Source organism: Danio rerio, chromosome 20 (assembly GCF_052040795.2).
Source record: "Danio rerio strain M-AB ecotype USA chromosome 20, GRCz13ab, whole genome shotgun sequence".
In the NCBI taxonomy this organism is placed as follows: domain Eukaryota; kingdom Metazoa; phylum Chordata; class Actinopteri; order Cypriniformes; family Danionidae; genus Danio; species Danio rerio.
In genome coordinates this window covers 14,493,715-14,516,658 of record NC_141040.1, presented here as the reverse complement: position 1 = coordinate 14,516,658, position 22,944 = coordinate 14,493,715, and the positions used below count along the sequence as shown (strand labels likewise).

The window sequence follows — 22,944 nt, the reverse complement described above, 5'->3', positions numbered from 1 at the left end:
AAACATATTTCTAAGGATGCTGTATACTTGAAATTTCCATCAGATGTTGGTAACAACAAAAGAAATCCATATGTGCAAAGAAAATAATAATAATTAGTTTACAAATGAAGTTATGTGTAATAAAATGAAATGACGAAGGGAAAAAGTATTTAACCCAAATGAAGAAATTATGGTGGAAAAAGGCAGTGAAAGCCCAGACTGCAGCTGAAATCTCTTTAAGTAGTTCTTCGGGAACTCTCTGCCTTTTGTCATTGTACATGAGTATTAGCTGCTTTAGTCTGACGTCTACTTTATCAAGATGATGAAGGTGTTACCAGGGTGGACATTTCAGCAAGACAATGATCCAAAACACAGGTAAGGAAACTCTCAAATACTTTCAGATAAAGAAAATTAAGCTGTAGAATGGCCCAGCCAATCACCTGGCTTGAATCCAATAGAAAATACAAAATAAAAAACAGACTTGATGGATGAGACCCACAGAAACATCAAGATTTTTACACTGTTGAAGTCAGTGAAAAAAAAAAATCACACCTGAAAATTGCATAACTTCATTCTCTATATGAGAGTCGTCTTTAAACTGCCATCACCAAAAAATCTTTAATAAAAGTATTTAATACATTTTACTTTCTTCTAGTGTCCTTCCATTCTTATTCCACATTTTGTTCAGATTTTTTTTGTTTGTTTGTTTGTTTGTTTTATTATATTTTTATGTTTGTATTTTTTGGGGTTTTACCTAAATCTGGTTTAATTCCCTGTCAACAGCCCCTATATAATATTTTTCCAGAAAAAAATAAATAAAAAAACAACAACATGACAAGTTTAATACTTATTTCCCCCCCTGCATATAAAGCTATGGATAAAAATCTTAAAAACACTTGTTTAATTGTTATTAAAATGAGAAAGTAATGTCAGTTCGCAAATAAAGCAATAAAACATTTTCAGTATTTTGTATAATTACGTAGTAAAACCTTTTAAAGTCTTTATTATATATATATATATATATATATATATATATATATATATATATATATATATATATATATATATATATATATATATATATATATATATATAATTGACGTTCTAAATACAGTTGAATTATTAGCCCCTTATTTATTTTTTTCCTCAATTTCTGTTTTTAATGCAGATCAATCAATGCAGATTTTTTTCCACACATTTCTAAACTTAATAGTTTTTATAACTCATTTCAAATAACTGATTTATTTTATCTTGGCCATGATGACAGTAAATAATATTTGACTAGATAGTTTTCAAGACACTTCTATGCAGCTTAAAGTGACATTTAAAGACTTAAAAGACATTTAAAGACTAGGGTAATTAGGTCAACAAGGCAAGTTAGCCTAAACAGGAAATTTATAATGATGATTTGTTCTGTAGACTATCGAAAAAAAATTGCTTAAAGGGGCTAATAATTTTGACCTAAACGGATTTAAAAAAAATTAAAAACTGCTTTTATTCTACCCGAAATAATACATATAAGACTTTCTCTAGAAGAAAAAAATATCATCAGACATACTGTGAAAAATTCCTTGCTCAAAAAAATTCAAAGAGAGGCTAATAATTCTGACTTGGACTGTATACACACACACACATACTGTCATACTGAGCATAGGCGGTTGACATTCCGCAACAAGATGGCGACGTAGACCGCATTTTAAGTCCTTAGGGGGGAAAAACAGCATTTTTTAGTGTACGTTTCAAACTACAGCTGAACAAATCATTACAGAACAGGTAAGTGACATTCTAAGGTCGATCTCTCTCTTTTGTTTGTTGTAGTGCAGTATTTATACCACAGAAACTGGTAGTGTTTGCTTTGCTTTGGGCTTTTGGGGGTTAATTATTGTCTCCCGATTATAACAGAAATACCGGGAAATCTTTACAGACTGATGGCATTTTATGCAGTTTAGCACTATAATCTTAAAATGTGAGCAAAATTACCTAGAGAGTCATTATAATACTAGTTCTTAAGTGACGTTGGTAAATAAGTTCTGCTGTTCTGACGTCAACAGATGTTTATGAATGGCAGAAGAAAGTAGTTCCTCTAACAAAAGGATTTTTAGACTCTCTGTGTTTGATTTTCTTTTTATATACACAAATATGCTGTCGAACTGTTGTATGAATACAATATCACAGTCGTAGCAGTGCGATATGGCTGTGTATCGCCTGGTGGGACACCTGCGGCCTTGTGCCAAGCATGCCTCCCACCAGTGCCGACATATTTCGCAAAATTAATTAACAAATAAACAAATCAAACCAATTTAAAAGTAAAATGTCTAGTCACATCTGCACATTTTTTGCCAAACTGTACAGACAAAAAAAATCTATATACTGTTTTGATCAACTTGGTGTGAAGAAATGTGCCATGCTTCTGTATAAAATCATGTCAGAGAAAAGTAGCGATTAAATTTGAGTGCATCTTCAAAATTATTATTTTTTGGCAGTGTAGCTGAGAAGTTTTCATTTTAAATACACACAAAAAAGCATAATTTACTGTACCCACACTTTACATCCAAAATAGACTTACATACATAAAATATATTATCTTTTACCAAGGGAAAATAGTATTTAGAGTTAGTTTTACATTGTTAATTTAGTTCAAATCAGTTGTTGTAGATGAACTGCAAGGTATATCTGTAATTCTGAATGATGGTGGTGGTGATTTTTGTTGTAGGTGAACTGGATATCGTGTTGCTCTGGATGCTGATTGTTTTTGCAGTAGCTGGTGTATTAGACGCTATGTCTGTTGGTTGTTGTTTTAGTAGGTATACCAGACGTTTTTTCTGTCTTTCAGAATGGTGTTTTTGTTGTAGGTAAAGTGGATGTCGTGTCTGTCAATCAGAATAGAGGTTGTTGTTTCTGTTGTAGGTCAAGTGGATGCTGTTTTTCAAACAGAATGGTAAACCGGACTTTTTGTCTGTCATTCAGAATGTTTGTTGTTGTATTATTAGATAAAATGGACATGTTGTCTGTCATTTAGAATGATGGTTGTTGTTTTTGTTGTTGTACTAGGTGAACTAGATGTCATGTTCGTTATTCTTGATGGAAGTTGTTGTTGTAAGTGAACTGGACGTTTTGTCTGTTGTTCTGGATGGTGGTGGTTGTTGTAGCTGAACTGATGGTGGTGGTTGTTGCTGTAGGTGAATTTAACATTGTGTCTGTTGTTCTGGATGGTGGTGGTTGGTTTTGTTGTATGTGAACTGGACATTGTGTCTGTCAAACAGAATGGTGATTGTTGTTTTTTATGGAATAGTTGAATTGGATGTGTTTGTTGTTCTGGATAATGGTTGTAGATGAACTGGTCATAATGTCACTCTGAAGAGTGGTTGTTTTGTTTGTAGTAGTTGGTGAACTGGGCATTGTGTCTGTTGTTTTTGAAGGTGGTTTTTGGTAGTGTACTGGAGATTGTGTCTGTCATTCTGAATGGTGGTTGTTGTTGCTGTAGTAGATGAACTGTATGTCAGGTTTGTTATTCTGGATGGTGGTTGTTGTTGTTGTAGATGAACCAATGGTGGTTGTAGTTGCTGAAGAAGAACCGGACGTTGTGTCTGTTGTTCTGGATGGTGGTGGTTGTTGCTGTAGGTGAACTGCTGATGGTTGTTGTTGCTGTAGTTAAACTGATGGTGGTTGTTGTTGCTGTAGATGAACTTATCGTTGGCCCTCTTGTTCTGGACGGTGGTAGTTGTTGTAGGTGAACTGATGGTGGTTGTTGTGGCTGTAGTTGAACTGAATGTTGTGTCTGTCATTCTGAATGGTGGTTGTTGTTTTTGTTGTTGCTGGTGAACTTAACTTTGGCCTGTTTTTTGGCCCTGTTGTTCTGGACGGTGGTAGCTGTTGTAGGTGAACTGATGGTGGTTGTTGTAGCTGTACGTAACCTGAACGTTGAGTCTGTCATCCTGAATGGTGGTTGTTGTAGGTGAACTTGAGATTGTGTCTGTTGTTTTGAATGGTGGTTGTTGTTGTAGATGTACTGGACCTTGTGTATGTCATTTTGTTGTAGCCGAACTGGATGTCATGTTTGTTGTTCTGAATTGTTGTAGTTGTGGTAGGTGACCTAGACACTGTGTTTGTCATTGTGAATGGTGGTTGTTGTTGTAGGTGAACTGGACTTAATATGTGTCGTTCTGGATGTTGGATGTAGGTGAACTGGACATTGTCTATTAGTCAGTCTGGTGGTTGTTGTTTTTGTTGTTGTAGTAGGTGAACTGGGCATTGTGTCTGTTGTTCTGGATGGTGGTGGTTGTTGTAGGTGAACTGGACATAATATCTGTTGTACTGGATGGTGGTTGTTGTTGGTAAACTGGACATTGTGTCTGTCAGTCAGTCAGTCAGGGTGGTTGTTGCTTATGTTGTTGTATTGTGTCTGTTGTTGTGGATAGTGGTTGTTGTTGGTGGTGAACAGGGCATCATATGTGTTGCTCTGGATGGTGGTTGTTGCTGTTGTAGGTGAACTGGAGATTGCGTCTGTCATTCTGAATGGTGATTGTTGTTTTTGATGTTGTTTGTGAACTGGATGTGGTGTCTGTTGTTCTGGATGGTAGTTGTCGTTGTAGGTTAACTGGACATTGTATCTGTTGTTCTTGATGGTGGTTGTTGTTGTTGGTGGTGGTGGTGAACTGGACATTGTATCTGTTGTTCTTTATGGTGGTTATTATTGTAGGTGAACATGACTTTTTTTTCCGTCATTCTAATGGTGGTTGTTGTTGTTGTAAGTGAACTGGATGTCGTGTCTGTTGTTCTGGATCATCAACACCTCTTTCATTCTCAGTTCATCCAATCTCCTCCACAGTTCCTCACGCTCCTGCTCTTTCTTCTTCTCTCTGAGGACAGAGGTAATGGATATCATGAACAGTGTCGTCTGAAGGAAACTTTGAAGATGTAGAATATGATCTTACCGCTGTCTGTCAGACTTGTATGAAGTCGTCAACTCATCAAAGAGTTTGCTGTTCATCTCCATCATGGTTTTTAACACATTATACACCAGCGCCACAATTGTCCTAGGACAGTCAAGAGACAAAAGAATTAGATTTATTATTTATTATGCCGAGAATATAACAAAAATACCACTACCAAAAAAAATAAAAACATTACACTTACAGTTACATTTAAAATTTCAAATCCCTTTACCAAAAGAAATAAATGGATAGATAGATAGATAGATAGATAGATAGATAGATAGATAGATAGATAGATAGATAGATAGATAGATAGATAGATAGATAGATAGATAGATAGATTCTGTCTTATTATATAATATTATTTAAATTAAAATAATAAATAAATAAATAAATAAATATATAAATAAATAAATAAATAAATATTAATGTGTTCAGCACAACACAAAAAAAATCCGAAATCCGCAGGAGTAAATTCCATCATATATATATATATATATATAAAATAATAAAAATAAAAAGACTAAAACATACGGGTTCCAGTGCTCTTTGGAGATCCGGTACAAGTTTCCGAACATGATGGGAAAGATTTTGGCATTATTCTCCTCGATTAGACTCAAAATATACTCATTGTTCCAATAGTACAGCGCTCGCTCTGCTACCTGCAAACATCAAAGGGAACCAGTTTAACTCTATACTTAAATCAATACTTGAATAAACAAAGCAATGTTTTATTTAATGAAAGTAAAATGGTAACTCTTTGTTCCAAGTACTTACCATAATAATTACATGGTAATTTACCTGCATTGTAACTAAACATTAAGTTCATGTAATTAGTTGATATTACTTAGTAGTTAAACAAATAGTTACACTGTAACAAAGGCCCCGTTTACACTGTCAGGTCTTGATGCCCAATTCCAGTCTGTTGCCTCTATCTGAATTTTTTTTTTTTTTTTTTTTGCTTGTCTGTTTAAAGTTCTTTTAGTTGTGACCCATATCTAATTCATGTGTTTACACTTGCCATAGAATTTACGACGCCACGCATTGTGTAAAGGCGGGTTCTAGCAGCTGTGCCACACTAGGCAAGATGGAAGAAACTGTTTTTCTTTTTCCCTCTGCGGAGTTCGTCCAATTTTAAAATGATTTTGAGGTGGAGGAGGAGGTAAAGGGCCATAATCTCAGCTTTCGCCTATGATTTTTATATAGTGTCCACCATTCAGAGGAATTTGTGAGTACGAAAGAAATCTCAGGTTTGGTGGGAGCAAAATTGTAGCGTGCTTTAATGAGAAGCAGTGGGTCCAAAATTTTAGGATAAGCCACACCCGATCTTCCTTCTACGCCTTTAAACCAAAGAGAAGTATCAAATTTTCCATTACCATAATTTGGGACCAGAGGTGGAAAGTAACGAATTACATTTAATCACGTTACTGTACTTAAGTAGTTTTTTTGAGAATTTGTACTTTTTAGAGTAGAGTTTAAAATCTGTAATTTTACTTTTAATTAAGTATGATTTGCCTAAAATATTGTACTTCGCTACATTTTAAATCATATGCGTTACTGAGTAAAAAATAAATATATAAAGAAATGCAACGGAAAAAAAAAAAGGAAATCGCACCCGGAAATCATGTCATTGCAGCAGCAGCATGAGAAAAATCTGCGGGAAACTTGTCTATTCACTGTTACTGGAGTTGGATGTTTCGCCGAAGTTTAGAAAGTTTATCAGCGAAATACCTGTCAACCCCAGCAATGACAAGGTAAGCTACTGTATATGCCCTTACATGCGTATGGAACTTCAACACGGGAAAAGTTTAGAATGCTTAGTATAAAAGCATCTCCAATCGATGGTTTAATGTAATGTTTGCACTTGTTGGACTAACTTCCAAATCTCGTCACTAACGCTAAAGTCTGATAATCCTCCGTAGAAATGATCTTACGCTGACATATTTCCTACTCTTAGATATTTTACATATTCCTACAAACTATATTTCCTACATTTTCCGCATATTGTGCATTGTATGTGGTTGTAATGACAGCCCAAAGCACTAAACTGACACTTCTTTCACTTACTCGCCCTTTGCTTGTAATAGGCCTAAATATGTTTGATTCTCCTTCTTATGTTGAACACAAAAGAAGATATTTGTAAGAATGCTGGAAAGCTGTATCCATTGACTTCCACAGTATCCAGAGCTATAAAAGTTGTTACACCAAGTTGTTGGGATTGAAAGTGAATTCCTTCACTGCACTTGATCCACGATATAAAGATCATTACTATGCGTAAATAAAGCAGCGCGCAGTGCCGCACACATGAAATGATAAAGACCGCGAGGGATACGGAGAGACCTTTTTTCCCATCGCACACGCAATGATAGCTGATGGAGCGCGTGCGCAGCGCATAGCACAGAAGCAACTCGCAGGCGTTTGCCTACTGGCTGCATCAGCAGAGCACACCTTATCTCTGTCTGTTCTAGTTACCTATCTATCTTTCTATTTTTCTTTTCATCTGCCCCAGAGCCCGCAGTAACTTTATCACATGTTTAGTGTTTCCTTAACCTGCAAATTTTTATTTCACAAATTATATATCATGAAGATCTGTACTATATGCTTCTAAAGCTTTATTAGAAGTGTTATTCATGTCTTTTCAGGTGATCTCAGATGACAATCGCCTGTTTTATCATGTCATTTAGTTTTTGATTGTTAGCATGTTGTAGGCCTTTGTAATAATAATTATACAATATAGTTATAATGACACATATACATGATCAAACTAGTGTGTTTAAACTAGTTTTAAATTAGCTTGTTTTTGTAGTTTGGGCAAAAACAAATGTTTATTGCATTTTTAATAGTTTAAGTTTATTTAATTGCCTATTTTAAAAATCAGTGGATATTACAAATGCATTTATTGGATAAAATAAAATTGCTATCTTTTACTGTAATAAGTCCCCATCCCTAGAAGTGATTAAGGGTACACAGTCATAGCCATACATGTAAAGCTATTTATATGTATGTGGAAAAAGTGAAGCACTATGAATTTATATTTAAAATAAAATATCAGATCTCCGTGTGGTGCACTGGCTGTTGTCAGACTCCTTGTGCAAACAAAAATCTTTCAGAAAAATTACAATTAATAGCAAAATGTATTTGAAAACATAGACATACTATTGAAAATTCATACATAGTTCATAAGAGTCATACTTCTGTGGTTATTGGATAAAGTAACCTAAAAGTGATACAAAAGTAGAGTGCATTTCTGAAATATTAGTAATGTAACCAATTACAAAAAAAAAAAAAAAAAATGACAGTAACTTTTAATATATAATGTATTACATTTTGGAAGTAACTAGCTCAACTGTGTTTGTAACATTGCTAATGTTCGTTAGCACAAAGATTAGATATTAACGTGGATGCGGAGCAAAATAGTGTATGCACAAAGTGTTTATGCACAACGGGCTCTATGCACAGCTAGTTTCAAAGCCAACGATAAACCTCCGGTGATAGCTTAATGTGAGTATTTTAAATTTCACAAGGTTGTTTTAACAGCATCAATGTTGTAATTACAATACATTTAGTTAAATAGACTTAGGCTTTCGTTTAGTTGTTCAAGCGTAAAATTAAATGAATGATGGTGTAACCACTAGCACTATCAGTAGCAACAGGCTAGCGCAGAAATTCCATTTGAAAAAAACTGGGTAAAGTCTAGATAGGATATGTGGCCTGCCGGATGTGCGCTATGCACATCCATATAGCAGCATTTTTATGACACTGTGTAACAATAGGCGACGTGGTGGCACAGTAGGTAGTGCTGTTGCCTCACAGCAAGAAGGTCGCTGGTTCGAGTTTCGGCTGGGTCAGTTTGTGTTTCTGTGTGGAGTTTGCATGTTCTCCCTGTGTTCGCGTGGGTTTCCTCCAGGTGCTCCGGTTTCCCCCACGGTCCAAAGACATGCGGTACAGGTGAATTGGGTAGGCTAAAAATTGTCCGTAGTGTATGAGTGTGAATGAGTGTTTATGGGTTTCCAATTGATGGGTTGCAGCTAGAAGGGTATTCGCTGCGTAAAACATATGCTGGATAAGTTGGCGGTTCGTTTCGCTGTGACGACCCTAGTTTAATAAAGGAACTAAGCTAAAAAGAAAATGAACGAATGACTGTATAACAATAATAAACATTTTTACAGTAGTGTGATGGTTGGGTTTAGAGTAAGGGTGGGGGTGGGCTTTAAAAAATACAATTTATTGGGTAATTTAATAGATAGCATAAATAATACTCAATAAAACTACTGTTTTTACGTTACTGTGACAGTTGGATTTAGGGTTGGGGTGGGGTAAACGTTAATAAAACACAACAAATGTGAAATTTAATAAATAATATAAATAATTCTTGTTAACTTTCAGACGCAACTGTATCTAGCAACAACCAAAATACCGGGGTAAAACAAACTGTCATATTTTAAAGACATGGCGGGGGGAAATGGACTTTAATGCAGTGCTTCTTGTCCGATCTAAAACCCACTTCATATCGTATATCTAACAGACAGTGAAGATCACTGATTTTTAAAGAAATCAGATCTTAAACGTGACAATTTAGAAATGGAAAGATGTCATCAGAGGCCATTGGGCTGCCTGGCTGAAAATTAAATGTCTGTGTGCATATAGCCCATTTAGCTAATACACAGATGTTGCATTAGAATTTGTATAAATTGTTAAATAGGATAATTTGTAAAATATTTAAAATAATTTTTAAAGTTACTTATATAAAAAAAATAACTAATTGGAGATTTATATCATCTTTTTCTTTTTGAGAAAGAGTTAGTCTTTACTTTTTACTCATGAGTAGATTTTTAATGAGTTATTTTTTACTTTTAATTGAGTAGATTTATAGACATGTAACTTTATTTTTACTTGAGTAAAAAAATGAGTAGAAGATTCTACTTGAGTAGAAGATTTTATTAGTCTTTCCACCTCTGTTTGGGACACACTTTCGAAAAAATATATAGGACAGGATAGTATGTGAATTGTCACAAGACTGACAATATACTAACGAACATGGCAAAACCAAGACATTCATATTTTTATGCCTTCACATGCTTGTATAGGGGGATTAAATGATCTAGCAGCTATAAAAATATTTATAAAACAGATTTATTGCTTTTAACTCCTAAGAGGGAGCAAGTGCAGTGTACACAGTTAGTCTTTAGTTTGAAAGTGTTGAGTTTTGTATACACAATCAAATAGAGAATTGGGTGTGTGTGTATCTGCATTTAAAGTATACTCTGGTTTTCCACAGTACCTGAAAATGAGGGCTGGCTACACATTTAGCGATTTGCTTAAATAAAGGCTCTTGAATTTTCTTGAACTGCGTGGGCTCAATAACGTCCAGGATCTCCTCGATTTCCCCTAGAAACATGACCTGAACAGATCAGAGATGGAGAAATAAATAAATCATCAGACACTTAATTTTGCACATATGTAAAAAAGTAAAGAAGAGAAAGAAGTCATTGTTTTTACACTTATAATACATTGATTACTACCTGTAATGACAAAAAAATAAGACTGGAGATTGAAGTTTACCTCTTTTTGACTACAGGTCTTGGGCCAGAATTTCAGTAGGCCACGAACCACCTGAGAGGAGCAAGAAAAGAACTGATCAACTCAGAAAGACTGGTGAATGTAGAATAGATATATACTTCAACTGCCTGTTAACACAAATTTCTAATCAGCCAATCACATGGCAGCAACTGAATAAATATAGGTACATTATTGGAAAAACGTTGCCTCGTCTGATGAGTCACGATTTCTGCTGCGACATTCGATTGGTAGGGTCAGAATTTGGCTTCAACGACATAGATCCATCGTGCCTTGCATTAACGGGTCAGGCTGGTGATGGTGGTGTTATGGTGTGGAGGAAATTGTCTTGGCACCTTTGGGCCCATTAGTACCAATTGAGCATCGTATCAACAACCCAGCCTTCCTGAGTATTGTCAGTGACGATGTCCATTGCTTTATGACAACAGTGTACCCATCATCTGATGACTACTTCCAAAAGAATAACGCACAATGTCATAAAGTGCAAATAATCTCAGACTGGTTTCTTAAACATGACAATGAGTTCACTGTACTCAAATGGCCTCCACAGTTCTCAGACTCAACCAAATAGAGCATTAAGGGTGTTTATTAACTGAAATTCGTATTAAAATCTGCTTTATTTGTATTGTGCAAAAAAATTTGTAAGGTTTTTGTGTTTTATACAATTGAAGTCCCTTCTGAACTATTAGTCCCCTGTTAATTTTTCCCCCAACTTCTGTTTAATGGAGAGAAGATTTTTTCAACACATTTCTAAACATAATAGTTTTAATAACTAATTTCTAATAACTGATTTATTTTATCTTTGCCATGATGACAGTACATAACACGAGCGATTGCTCCATGTCTGAAATTTCTGTCTAAAGAGGTCATGTATTAATCCTTGATTGGTCTCACACAGCAAGTGATGTGATTTTGCAGGTTCACCAAGCTTGAACTTTGCACCGCAGCGACCAGCGAAGTTTAACGCATGACCCCGCGTTTCCGGTCATGCATTCGTGTGAGTATAAATGGAAGTTTATGGGGAGAAAAGTCAAGTGTGATCGCAGCTTAACATGATTTAAAGGCTTAACTAATTATAATAATAATAATAATACATTTTATTTAAAGGCGCCTTTCTAGCAACTCAAGGACACCGTACAATCAACAAGAGCAATAAAACAAGAAGAGAATAATAAAATATACACAGCAATAGTGCAAAAAAAACAAAATTAAGTATTAAAAGCCATCTTATTAAGTGGGATTTGAGTCTTAATTTGAATAGTGTGAGGGAGTCAATGTTTCTGATAGCAGGTGGTGATAAGTTCCAAAGCCGTGGAGCAGAGCGGCTAAATGCTCTGTTGCTCATAGTCGAAAGAAGAAAAGAGGGAACAGACAAGTGGAAGGAGGAAGAAGATCGCAGGGTGCGAGAAGGAACAGAAATGTGTATGAGGGCAGATAAATATGGAGGGGCGAGATCGTGAATGGCTTTAAATGTTAACATCAAGATTTTAAAGTCAATTCGAAAATGAACAGGTAACCAATGAAGCTGCTGCAGGACAGGGGGGTTGTGAAGAGTAGAAGGAGTTCTGGTGATGATACGGGCATGCAGCTGAGTTCTGGACCAACTGAAGCTTATGGAGGGATTTATGAGTAAGACCAAATAGAAGAGAGTGCAGTAATCTAAACGAGATGTAACAAGACTATGAGAAACGAGAAAACGAGAAAAGCAGTGGCATGAGGGGTAAGAGCAGGGCAGAGACGGTTAATATTGCGTAGGTGGAAGTAAGCAGATTGGCTGATGTTATTGATGTGAGAATCAAAAGATAGTGTGCTGTCAAGGATGACACCCAGACTCTTAACCAGTTTAGAGGGATAAATAGAGCAGTCGTCAATTGAAAGAGAAAAGCTGTCAGTTTTGGAGAGTGTTGATTTGGTACCAATAAGCAAAACCTCAGTTTTTGAACTATTTAGTTTGAGGAAGTTAAGAGAGAGCCAGAACTTGATTTCTGCTAAGTAGACTGTAAGGGATGTGGGTGGAAAACATAAAGAGGGTTTGCCAGAAAAATAGAGCTGGGTGTCATCCGCATAGCAGTGAAACTGTATGTTATATTTACGAAGAATATTACTAGATTAATTAGGTTAAAGTTAGGGTAATTAGGCAAGTTATTGTATAACGATGGTTTGTTGGAAAAAATATATAGTTTGAAGGGGCTAATAATATTTACCTGAAAATGGTTTTTAAAAAAACTAAAAACTTATTCTGGCCGAAATAAAACAAATAAGACTTTCTCCAGAAGAAAAACATATTATCAGACATACAGCGAAAATGTTCTTGCTCTGTTAAACATCATTTGGAAAATATAAAAAAAAATCAAGTTCAAATTCAAAAGGGGGCTAATAATTCCGACTTCAAATGTATATTGAAAAGAGGAAAAAACAATAAATCACTGTATGAATGATGTAATGTTTAAATAATTTACGTGATCATGTGGAAGGAAGGAAGAACACAGCATTTGTATTCTCGCGGTCTCCCGAGTTTGTTTGTCGAGTAACCTTGCAATAACAGTCTCTACAAGAATGCTTCTCAGTGTTTTTGGAAATGAGAAATAGTAGTAGTCCAATGCAGTGGCAGATGTGATGTGTAGAGTGCCCTCTAGTGTGTCTACGGGGCACTCATCTTGCTGACTGACATTTGGCTTCAGTACTGACTAGTCTAATGTATATGCACAAATATATCATTGTAAAGCATCCTATAGAAAATGTTCATTTAAATGAGAGATTTGTGAGTGGTGTACTTAAATATGCTGAGCATTGTATAAACATGCTTACTATTTTCATCATGTATAATTGAATTAAGTGAAAATGCAACAATCAATTTGATAATAAATTATTTATTTTTTATCTTTAATTATTATGAATATATGTATGTATGTATGTGTGTGTGTGTGTGTGTGTGTGTGTGTGTGTGTGTGTGTGTGTGTGTGTGTATATATATATATATATATATACATATATATATATATATATATATATATATATATATATATATATATATATATATATAATTAAATATATATAATTCAAGCAAAGAACATAAATCAAATATTTTTTATGATTTATTATTTTTGAAATATTATATAAATAATATTTATAATAAAAATCAACAATAACTAAAAAATAAGTACATGGAAATACATGAAATACGTTATTATAAATAAATTATACTTGTATTATTGTTTTTTTTTAAATAATACTAATAATAATAATATAAGGGCAATTTGATTTCCAAGAATACAATGGAATACAAGAATACACTACAAAGTGTAGTTTTCTTAAAAGCAGGGTTCGACAATAAGCAAGGCCCAATATTGGTGCAAATGTGATCTTACAACCGAAAAACAGCACGACTGACAAAAATAACTGTTCGTGCGAGCAAAACAGCATAAAAGGAGGTAAATACCGAACGAGAGGATGATCACTCGCGCGCATAGGTGATGTGATTTGATGCACGCGAATCTCCCGTTTACTTGCGCAAAGTAACAATGCCTAGAAGAAGCGCAACTGGTGCGATCTGTTCTGTTCGAAATAGACTGGACAAAGAGCGATGATCGTTCACCCACAGACAGTCCTGCTGCTTTCAAGAGCTCAAGATAAAACAATACACATTCTTTTGTAAGCAGCAGCGGTCACTGCTTTCATTTTAATTATTCTTTGAACGGATTATTTAAAGGCCAATATTAACTGTGCACGTGATCATCCTTTCATTATCAAACACGGTATGTTTCACCTGCTTTCTTTTGCTTACAGTTATTTTTGTTAATATGGTTTAATTTAAATTTTTTACAATAACATTGCTTTAATGGGAGATTACTCCCCGTTTATGTGTAGTTAACTGGTGATCTGGGACTTTTAGCCAGGACAGATTACTGTGAAAATTTTAGATTTATAATAGTTACTTTTTCAAATGTAATGTTTTTTAAAGAAAAGTTTTGTTGAATTAAAAAGTCCACATATAACGCTATATTTATAACGCTATACTTATTTGGTGTGGTCAGAGATAAATTTGGTAAATCCTTAATTTTGAGCCCTGAAAAGTGAAATAACAACTGACTGCATCCTGAGCAAGCCAATACACAATACACACATGATGTTTAATGAATGAGAAGGCATGTGGACATACCACAACTTCTATAAAGTCATTTAGCATGTCAAAGTAAAATTTAAGCACATAAAATATATTTTCCCAACCATAAAATTGTGGCTAGTAAAAATGGCGAGTGGTTAGTAATGTTGGAAATGTACTAGCCAAAGTGGCTGGTGATCAAAAAAGTTAATGTCAAGCCCTGTATATATGTATATATACAGATGTCACTACTTCAATTTGTTCCTTATGCCGATATTCATACCGCGGCGACGACGGTAATTGGTGCACCAGCAACTTTAACTTTAACCACAGATATTCAGCTTTGCCTTTTAACAATACTAAACAGACTGTTCTGTATGCGTACCTTATGTGATGTGATGTGTTTAATTAAAATATAATATATTACCATCAACAAATTAATAAAATAAGTAGCAAATGAGAAATAAATGACAGAAAAGTTGATAAAAACAGACATTATCTCTAAAAGTTATCATCATTGCAAGATTAAAATGTGCACTGTCAGCTGAATACAGGCCTTAAATAAATTTAGAAAGCAACCAGTGCGCGCTGATATATATATTTTTTTTTTTCGAGTAACGAACAATTTCAACCGCGGGGAGATACCGACAGCTTGATTTGCAGTATTTTCTAACATGTTAGAAGTGAGCAGCGGACACCAAAAAAGGCTGCCGGTGGAGGAGCCGCTGTGCCCTCACTGCCCTCAGCAGCTGATTGAGACGGAGATACACTTCCTTACTGAGTGCACTAAATACTCCGAGATCCGGGAGAAATTCTACCCGATAATCCAACACATACAAAACAAATTTGAGTCCCTGTTGAACAGAAACTGCCCATCTTACTGGGGGAGTGTGTGTGCTGCTGTGTATTCAACCAACAATGACCCGCTCCACTGTCTCCAACACACAAATACTGGAACTCTTTATTTGTGGACTTACTTTTGATAATACTATCATTACCTTTGTCCTGTTTAATATGTTATCATAAATCTATTTGTATTTTTATTATTTTATTTTTATTAATAATTTTGTTTATTATGTTTTATTTATTATATTTTATATTCATAAATGTTACACCTGGCTCAAGGATGTAACATAATGAGGGAGACGACAAGGAGAAGTATAATCAAAAAGAATATTTATTTAGCTCAATTTAAATTATATAATCAAAATATCAGTATCAGTATGTTCAATCAGTGTGAAATGCAAATGTATGGATGCTGTAAATGTTGTCAGTGATAATGTATGGATGCGAAACAAAGCATAAAGGCCAAATTGGAGCGCGGCTCTGGCCAACTGCCAAGTGAATGGACAGCGGCCCCGACAAACTCTCTGCCGGAGTTTAAATAAGGGCGCTGACCAGCATCAGGTGCGCTGAAGGCACGCCCCCAATCTGGAATCAAAATCAAACACACAAACAAAACAACGCAGTCCTAACAATAAATGTTTGCACTACTGCCCTTTTTGCACTTGTCTTGTTTATACGCAGCGATGCTGCACTGCTTTGGTAATACGAATGTACAGTTATTTGTCATGTCAATAAAGCACCTAAAATGAGAAAATGTGAAACATGTGCAACAAATAACAAATCGGAGTCTAATAATAACATGCCCTTTTAATTTTCATAAAATATGTGTGGGTTTTGACAATATGTGTTTAATTAAGCTATAAAGATTAGCCTATGAGATGATGTGCATAGTAAAATATGAAATAAATGTCTCTTTTGCTGAATATTTAATTAATCTATATCTTTAACATTTTAAAAATCAACTCGCTTTGCCCCAGAGAAAGACGAGCGGCACTAGCGGACCTGGTGCGCTTTCCCGAACAAAGACGAACACTAACTTGCGGCTGAACTGTGCATAGTTTGAGAAAAAAATTATATGAGTGTTTCCAAAAAACCCTAGTTTCTCTGTCGCAGATCCATCATTTGAATCACGTTAGTATAACGTATAATTATTAAAAACCCATAATGATAAAGCACATGGCATGATCACGAGGGCATTACAATGAAGACAACCGAAACAAATTTATAATTGGTTTATTTATATAATGTGATTTTTTATATCTAATATTTTTAATTCTTTAAATTATTTCAGTATAACTTAGGCTATTCTATCAAGATTTGACACTTTAAAAGGCCTTCAATGCACGGATATAGTTAATAGGGATGCAATAAAAAGCCTATTTCACTATTATTATTAATCTAATAATAATGTTATTATAATATTATATAAATATAATATTATTATAATAAATATTATTAATCTTCACTATTATTACTATTATTAGTTAAATGCTTGCAACGCTGCATTTCTGTTGCGCGAAAAAAAAGCTGTTGCAAATAAACAAAGTTATGCCAATACCATTTTAATAGTTTCATGATAGCAGCTGGTGTGCTTCATCTGCATGATTCTGATTTGACATTCTTCCACTAAACTTGCACTGTCTTGAGGTGTAAATGGACTATGATCTTTTGCTATAGAGGCTATCAAGGTGTTCTCTCTGCAACTTTCAAGTTTGAGGTGGGGGAAGGGGGCAGCAGCAATTCAAATGTATCTCCTCTAAAATAGTAGGCAGCTTGCGTGGCATCTGTATGTACAGATTATTATTTTATTTTTAAATTACTAATATTATTCATGAATTCATTTTACTTTTCGGCTTAGTCCTTTTATTAATCTGGTGTTGCCACTGCAGAATGAATGCAGAGAGAACATGCAAACTTCACACAGTGACCTTCTTGCTGTGAGGCGAAAGCACTACCTACTGCGCCACTACGTCGCCGCCCTTCACCTGACTGTTATTTTCAAATATGCACAACGCGAGCCAAACAATAGATGTGAAAGATCCTTTCAGACAACTTTGCTTTAAACTGTATTAAGGTCCCATTTACACCAATGATTGAAAATGATTGGAGGGGAAAGGAATAGATATTTCAAATCTCTGTTTCAAATCTGCTTGTTTAAAAAAGCGCATTAGTCTACAAATGGCTTATGCGTATAGACATTTAATGTAGCTAATTCAGTGCAGTAATGTGTAATTTGTTGTCACCACATTTTAATAGTTTCATTATGGTGCAATGGTGTGCTTTATCTGTGTGATTCTGATGTGACATTCAATCTTCTTTGCTGAGGTGTAAATGGGCTGTAGTTCTCTCTGAAACTTTCAGGTTTAAGGTGGGGGAAGTGAGCATAGGCAATTCAATTGTATCATCTCTAAAAATAAAAAGACTGCTTGTGCGGCATCTGTGTGTAAAGATTATTACCTTATTTTTATTTTATTATTACTATTAATTTATTAATTCATTCATTTGTTTATTCGTTTTCTTTTCAACTTAGTCCCTTTATTAGTCTGTAATCGCCACAGCGGAATAAACCATCAACTTATCCAGCAAATTTTTCATGCAGCAGATGCCCTTCCAGCTGCAATCTGTCACTAGGAAATATTATTAGTAGTAGTAGTAGTAGTAGTATTATTGATGTTGTTAGGCTATTTTCTGTAGTGACCCTTGTAATCCAGTGTTTTCGGGTTTTTTTTTTTCCAGTTAAAGCACAATAATGCCCATTAACACCTGCCAGACAAGCTGTTGGTTATGAGATGGGAGAAGGGGTGTTTTTCACAAACATGGATACACAAAATCCAAAACTCAGACGTAGGAGGGATGGTATAACCGTAGCAAAACCTAAGCGTTTTAAAACAAAACCGCATTAAATATGGGGCCTTATGAAATGAATGTTTCTATTTACAGCAACTTCTTGACTGAACTACGTGTTTTTTAAAATATCTATATTACTCTCGTAGCATTCGCCAAAACTAATATATTTTTACATAAAAAAACAGCAGACAATTCCGCACGACCATAAAGCCTTCACCCGACAGTTATTTTCAAATATGCACAACGCGAGCCAAAACAATAGACATGCCATGCCCGTCATCCTTTTAGACAACTTCGCCTTTAAACTGTATTAAGGTCCCATTTACACTGCACAGCAGATTTATATAAAAAGTTAATGATACATATAACAGGCTTCATTTTGATGGTAAAATAACCCTTTAAAAGATGGCTGTTATTTATTTCAGTATTTAAACATTAAATAACGAATACATCAAGTTAAATGAAACGAATATGAAAACAACACATGGATATAAAGCATATAAATGACTATTATAATTAGCAAAATGCTGCTCTTTTTATCTTTGTATTTTTATAATTTTATTTTTGTTCTTTTTAATATTTTAAATTAATTAAAGCTATAAACAAATACTGCTTGACATTTTAGAAAATATTTTACGTACCCAGTATATATTAAAGATCACCAAGAACAAACAAACAAAAGCACAAAGCTTAGGATATTAATAAATTTAATCAAGCTCTAACCACGAATAAAATAATAGGCTATTTTCTTATTTTAATATTTTAGACGATGGGTTAGTAATTATATTATAAATGGTTATGTTCAGGTCAATGAAATAAAAACTTTAATTAATAAAATATGTTCGTAAGAATGTGGTGGGCCAGTGATTCCCTGGCTGTCATCAGTGGGTTAATGAGCTCAGTGGAATTCTGCTTTGTATTTTTCTATGCATTACAAACATCACTAAACCAGACATTTGTTTTATAAGTTAACCAAATATTCGCAGAGATTCAGCATTTTTTTCTGACGCGTTTGCCAGTCAGTGAAAAAAAAGTCACTGGCCCTATTTAGGCAGATATTCAGATTCGTTTTTATCAATCTGATGCAACTTTTATTATTTACAGGACATAAAAATGCAATTAAAAGTTTCCAATTAATTAAACTCAATTTATAAAAAGACTATTTTATGCATTAAATAATGAAATATATAACTAATTTCCTTCATTTCCGATTAAACCATGCATTTTTAGTCTGTTTTACAGTTTTAATATGTGCATATGCTTTTTTAAAATAACATTCGTTTAACAAATATTTTAGCACATCAAAAGTAATTAAATTACATGTTTTTTGATTAAAACCTTTATCCAAAAGGATTAGAAATTGATTGCGCACACGCAGGAAAAAGGCAATCATCCAACACATGATATGCATCGCTCTCATGCCACGTTTTGAGGATAAATTCGCATCTAAGTGCTGCTTTGAATAGAATAAAACTATTAAAAAGCACACTAAAGACTTTACTCATAAAATAAAACATTCATAAAGGAGTATCTTATGAAAAACCACCAATTGACGGGCTCTGCTTTAGGTTTAAAAAAAATCAAGCAGCTTTAAAAATATATAATTTGCTGAAGAGAAATGACAGAAAAAAAGATTAAACATATCGGGACTGTTAAAAGAACATTTCACTTTAATATAGCCTATTCTTTCGACTCTGATACATCAGCTAAGATTATGAATGACGGAGTGTCTCTCCTGCGTGATTCAGCAGCACGTCCCGCTGGTTATGAAGAAGAAGGCGAAGAGAATGTGCTGTTTAGTTTTGGCTTGATATATAAAAAAACCAATACCGAACTGCTCATAACACTCAAAAAGTTAAACTAAAATGCACAACTCTTGTTGGTTGGACCCGCGGGATGCACAATGAACCTAACTCGCCATTCTTTTAATTTTAAATTCATGAAAAATGAGCCAGCCGCAGATGCTTAGTCATGTTGATCAGGACGCTCTGCTTTATAACTTATTCGTTTATTACAATAATCACACTTAGCTTTGCCATCCTTCTTCACCACATGTAGCCACTCTTTTGAGCAAATCTTGCGGTCCATCTTTAAACAAATGTTTAGATTATTATTGAAGGTGCTCTCCAGCGGCGAAGTTCCTGGCAGAGTAGCGAGTGAAAAAATGTGCATGCAGGAATTGAACAAGAGCAATCAAATTTTAAATTACATAACAAGCATCATATTCTTTCTAATCCTCGCCCAGTTTTAATACAAGTTGTGTTTTTTTCATATTTGTGGCTGTGAAGTTTATTGAGAATATAGGATAAACAGTAGGTGAGATTTCAAACCGCCGGAGTATATACCGCCGCCGTTTGAACTAGCTGCAGCTCTGTTTTTAGTGTATGACCGCAGTTTGTGAATAAGCTGCCAGGGAGCGCAAAGGGACAGGATGCGATTGGACAGAAATAGCCTATACAGCAGCTTTAAATATGCTACTGTGCTTGTAAATGAGATTAAACAATAATTCAAGGCATTTTAATTCCTTCATTAAAATTTGTTAACACGCTTTATTATTTAAAATTTGTTAACACGCTTTATTGTAAACTTTTTAAGTGCAAAGAGGCTTCGTTTTGAAAAAAAGAATTGTAGAAATAAAAGACAGCTAATTAAATTAACTAAACTATTAAATAAATAAATAAATAAATAAATAAATAAATAAAGCAGTCTTTTAGAATAAAGATAGAAAGATGTTCAGTGTTTGCTATTTTGATAGGACTAAGACAAGACATTTTCATTTATGTTTTTATTTACGTTTTTATTAACATTTTCGTTGTTGATTATATTTTACTCTTATTTTATGTCTCAATTATTGTACATAATAATAAACGAATAATGAAAATAGGCCTAAATAAATTATTTATTTAAAGACATTGCCGCGAAACACTGAGAAACGGTCAGGAGTATAAAGAGCTTAAGTTGAATGCTGCTTCATCAAAAGTAAAAAATTAAATTGACCTAAGCAGATCACTAAAAGTATAATAAAATATTTTTGCCGCAGGACATAAATTAAGTCTCGCAGGTTTATTTTAAAATAGTTTAGTTTCAGTTACGTTTTTTTTTTTTTGTTTCAAAACGTCAATGTTCTTCTTTAAAGTAGCTATAACTGTTGTTTTGTTTTTTGTTTTTTTTTACTTAATGGCTCAGTATGTTTTGTATTTTAATTTGAATTTCAGTCGGCTTCCATATGCGTGTGAAATATAATGCGCGCATAACCGCTGAAAAAGAAGAAAAAGCTGTCAAAGGTTAGAGCTAATACATCAAAATAAGCTATATTAAAATACAGCATGTATGTTAATACAGGCAGAATGTGAACAAACTCAAGGTAGGTGTAGCCTATACAGCAGCTTTAAATATGCTACTATGCTTGTAAATGAGATTAAACAATAAGTCAAACCATTATAATTCCTTCATTAATCATTTAAAATTTGTTTACCTGGTTTATTGTAAACTTTTTAAGTGCAAAGAGGACTCATTTTGGAAAATAGAATTGAAGAAATAAAAGACAACTAAAATGAAAGCACAAACATTCAGTACAAATAAGTATCTTAAACAAATAAATAAATAAATAAATAAATAAATAAATAAATAAATAAATAAATAAAGCAGCCTGTGGAGAGGTAAGCATGATCGAATACCCAATAAAGGGGGAGAGCATGCTCAGAGCCCGGCGGCTAATCAGCAGGCCAATCCGAAATAATAAGCAACACCTGTTTATTCTAGTGATTGGGCCGGAGAGACACCCGTCTTAAGGAGAACGGGAGGAACAGTCGGGAGAGACAGAGAGAGCTAAGCGACGACCACACAGTGGGAGCTGTCCTTGACATTTGATAAGGAAAAAAATAAAAATCTGTTACTTACCTCAACGCCGACCCTGTCTTCTTCTTCCCACACAAAGAACATTTGTTACAGTGGTGCCGAAACCCGGGAAAGAAGAAGAGACCTCGCCGCTAAGATGACCACTCCGTCAACCAGTCCATTTGCAGAAGTGATCCAGGCGCTCGCGGTCCTCCACCGTGAACAACACCAGGAGATCCTGGACATACGGGCCGAGCAGGAGTCCTGGTGGAGGCCCAGCGCGAGGACCGCAAGCTCGTCCGGAGCATGCTGAAGCAGGGGATCCAGCCCGCATCAACATCAGCCACCCACCCTCCCATCACACTACACAAAATGGGGCCGCAAGATGACCCGGAAGTCTTCTTGGACTTGTTTGAGAAGATGACAGGAGCGTGTGGGTGGCCGCGGGCCGATTGGCCGGTGAGAGTCATCCCGCTGCTGTCGGGCCAAGCCCAGACCGCCGCACAGCAGCTACCGGCCGAGGATCTCCGGAATTATGCGCACCAGAAACAAGCCATACTTCAGCGGGCCGGCCGCAATCCGGAGGAACAACGCCAGCGCTTCCGGTCGCTGAAGCTGGAGGAAAGCGGTCGGCCCTTCATATTTGCCCAGCAGCTCCGTGACGCCTGCCGCAGATGGCTGGTGCAGGATGACCGGACCATCGATCAGATCGTCGATGCTGTGGTACTGGAGCAGTTCATCGCCCACCTTCCCTCCCGAACATCGGAGTGGGTGCAGTGCCACCGACCAGACGATCTGGAAACGGCCATTCAGCTGGCTGAG

The 22,944-nt window shown here is 35.2% G+C and overlaps 2 protein-coding genes across 2 annotated transcripts in view; one reads left to right on the top strand and one right to left on the bottom strand.

The window, feature by feature from the left end:
* LOC137488715 (uncharacterized) overlaps positions 1-22,944 on the top strand; it is a 731,364-nt gene that overhangs the window by 621,236 nt on the left and 87,184 nt on the right. The gene's annotated exons all lie outside the window — the stretch shown is intronic.
* Positions 3,306-22,944, bottom strand: part of ppp2r5a (protein phosphatase 2, regulatory subunit B', alpha isoform) — a 135,505-nt gene continuing 115,866 nt past the window's right edge. Inside the window, exons 9-13 of the mRNA XM_087298061.1 lie at positions 10,476-10,526; positions 10,195-10,314; positions 5,448-5,575; positions 4,914-5,015; positions 3,306-4,838 (exon numbers count right to left, since the gene is read on the bottom strand). Coding sequence (XP_087154187.1) covers positions 4,706-4,838; positions 4,914-5,015; positions 5,448-5,575; positions 10,195-10,314; positions 10,476-10,526 — 534 coding nt within the window. The 3' untranslated portion in view covers positions 3,306-4,705. The remainder of the gene's footprint in view (positions 4,839-4,913; positions 5,016-5,447; positions 5,576-10,194; positions 10,315-10,475; positions 10,527-22,944) is intronic.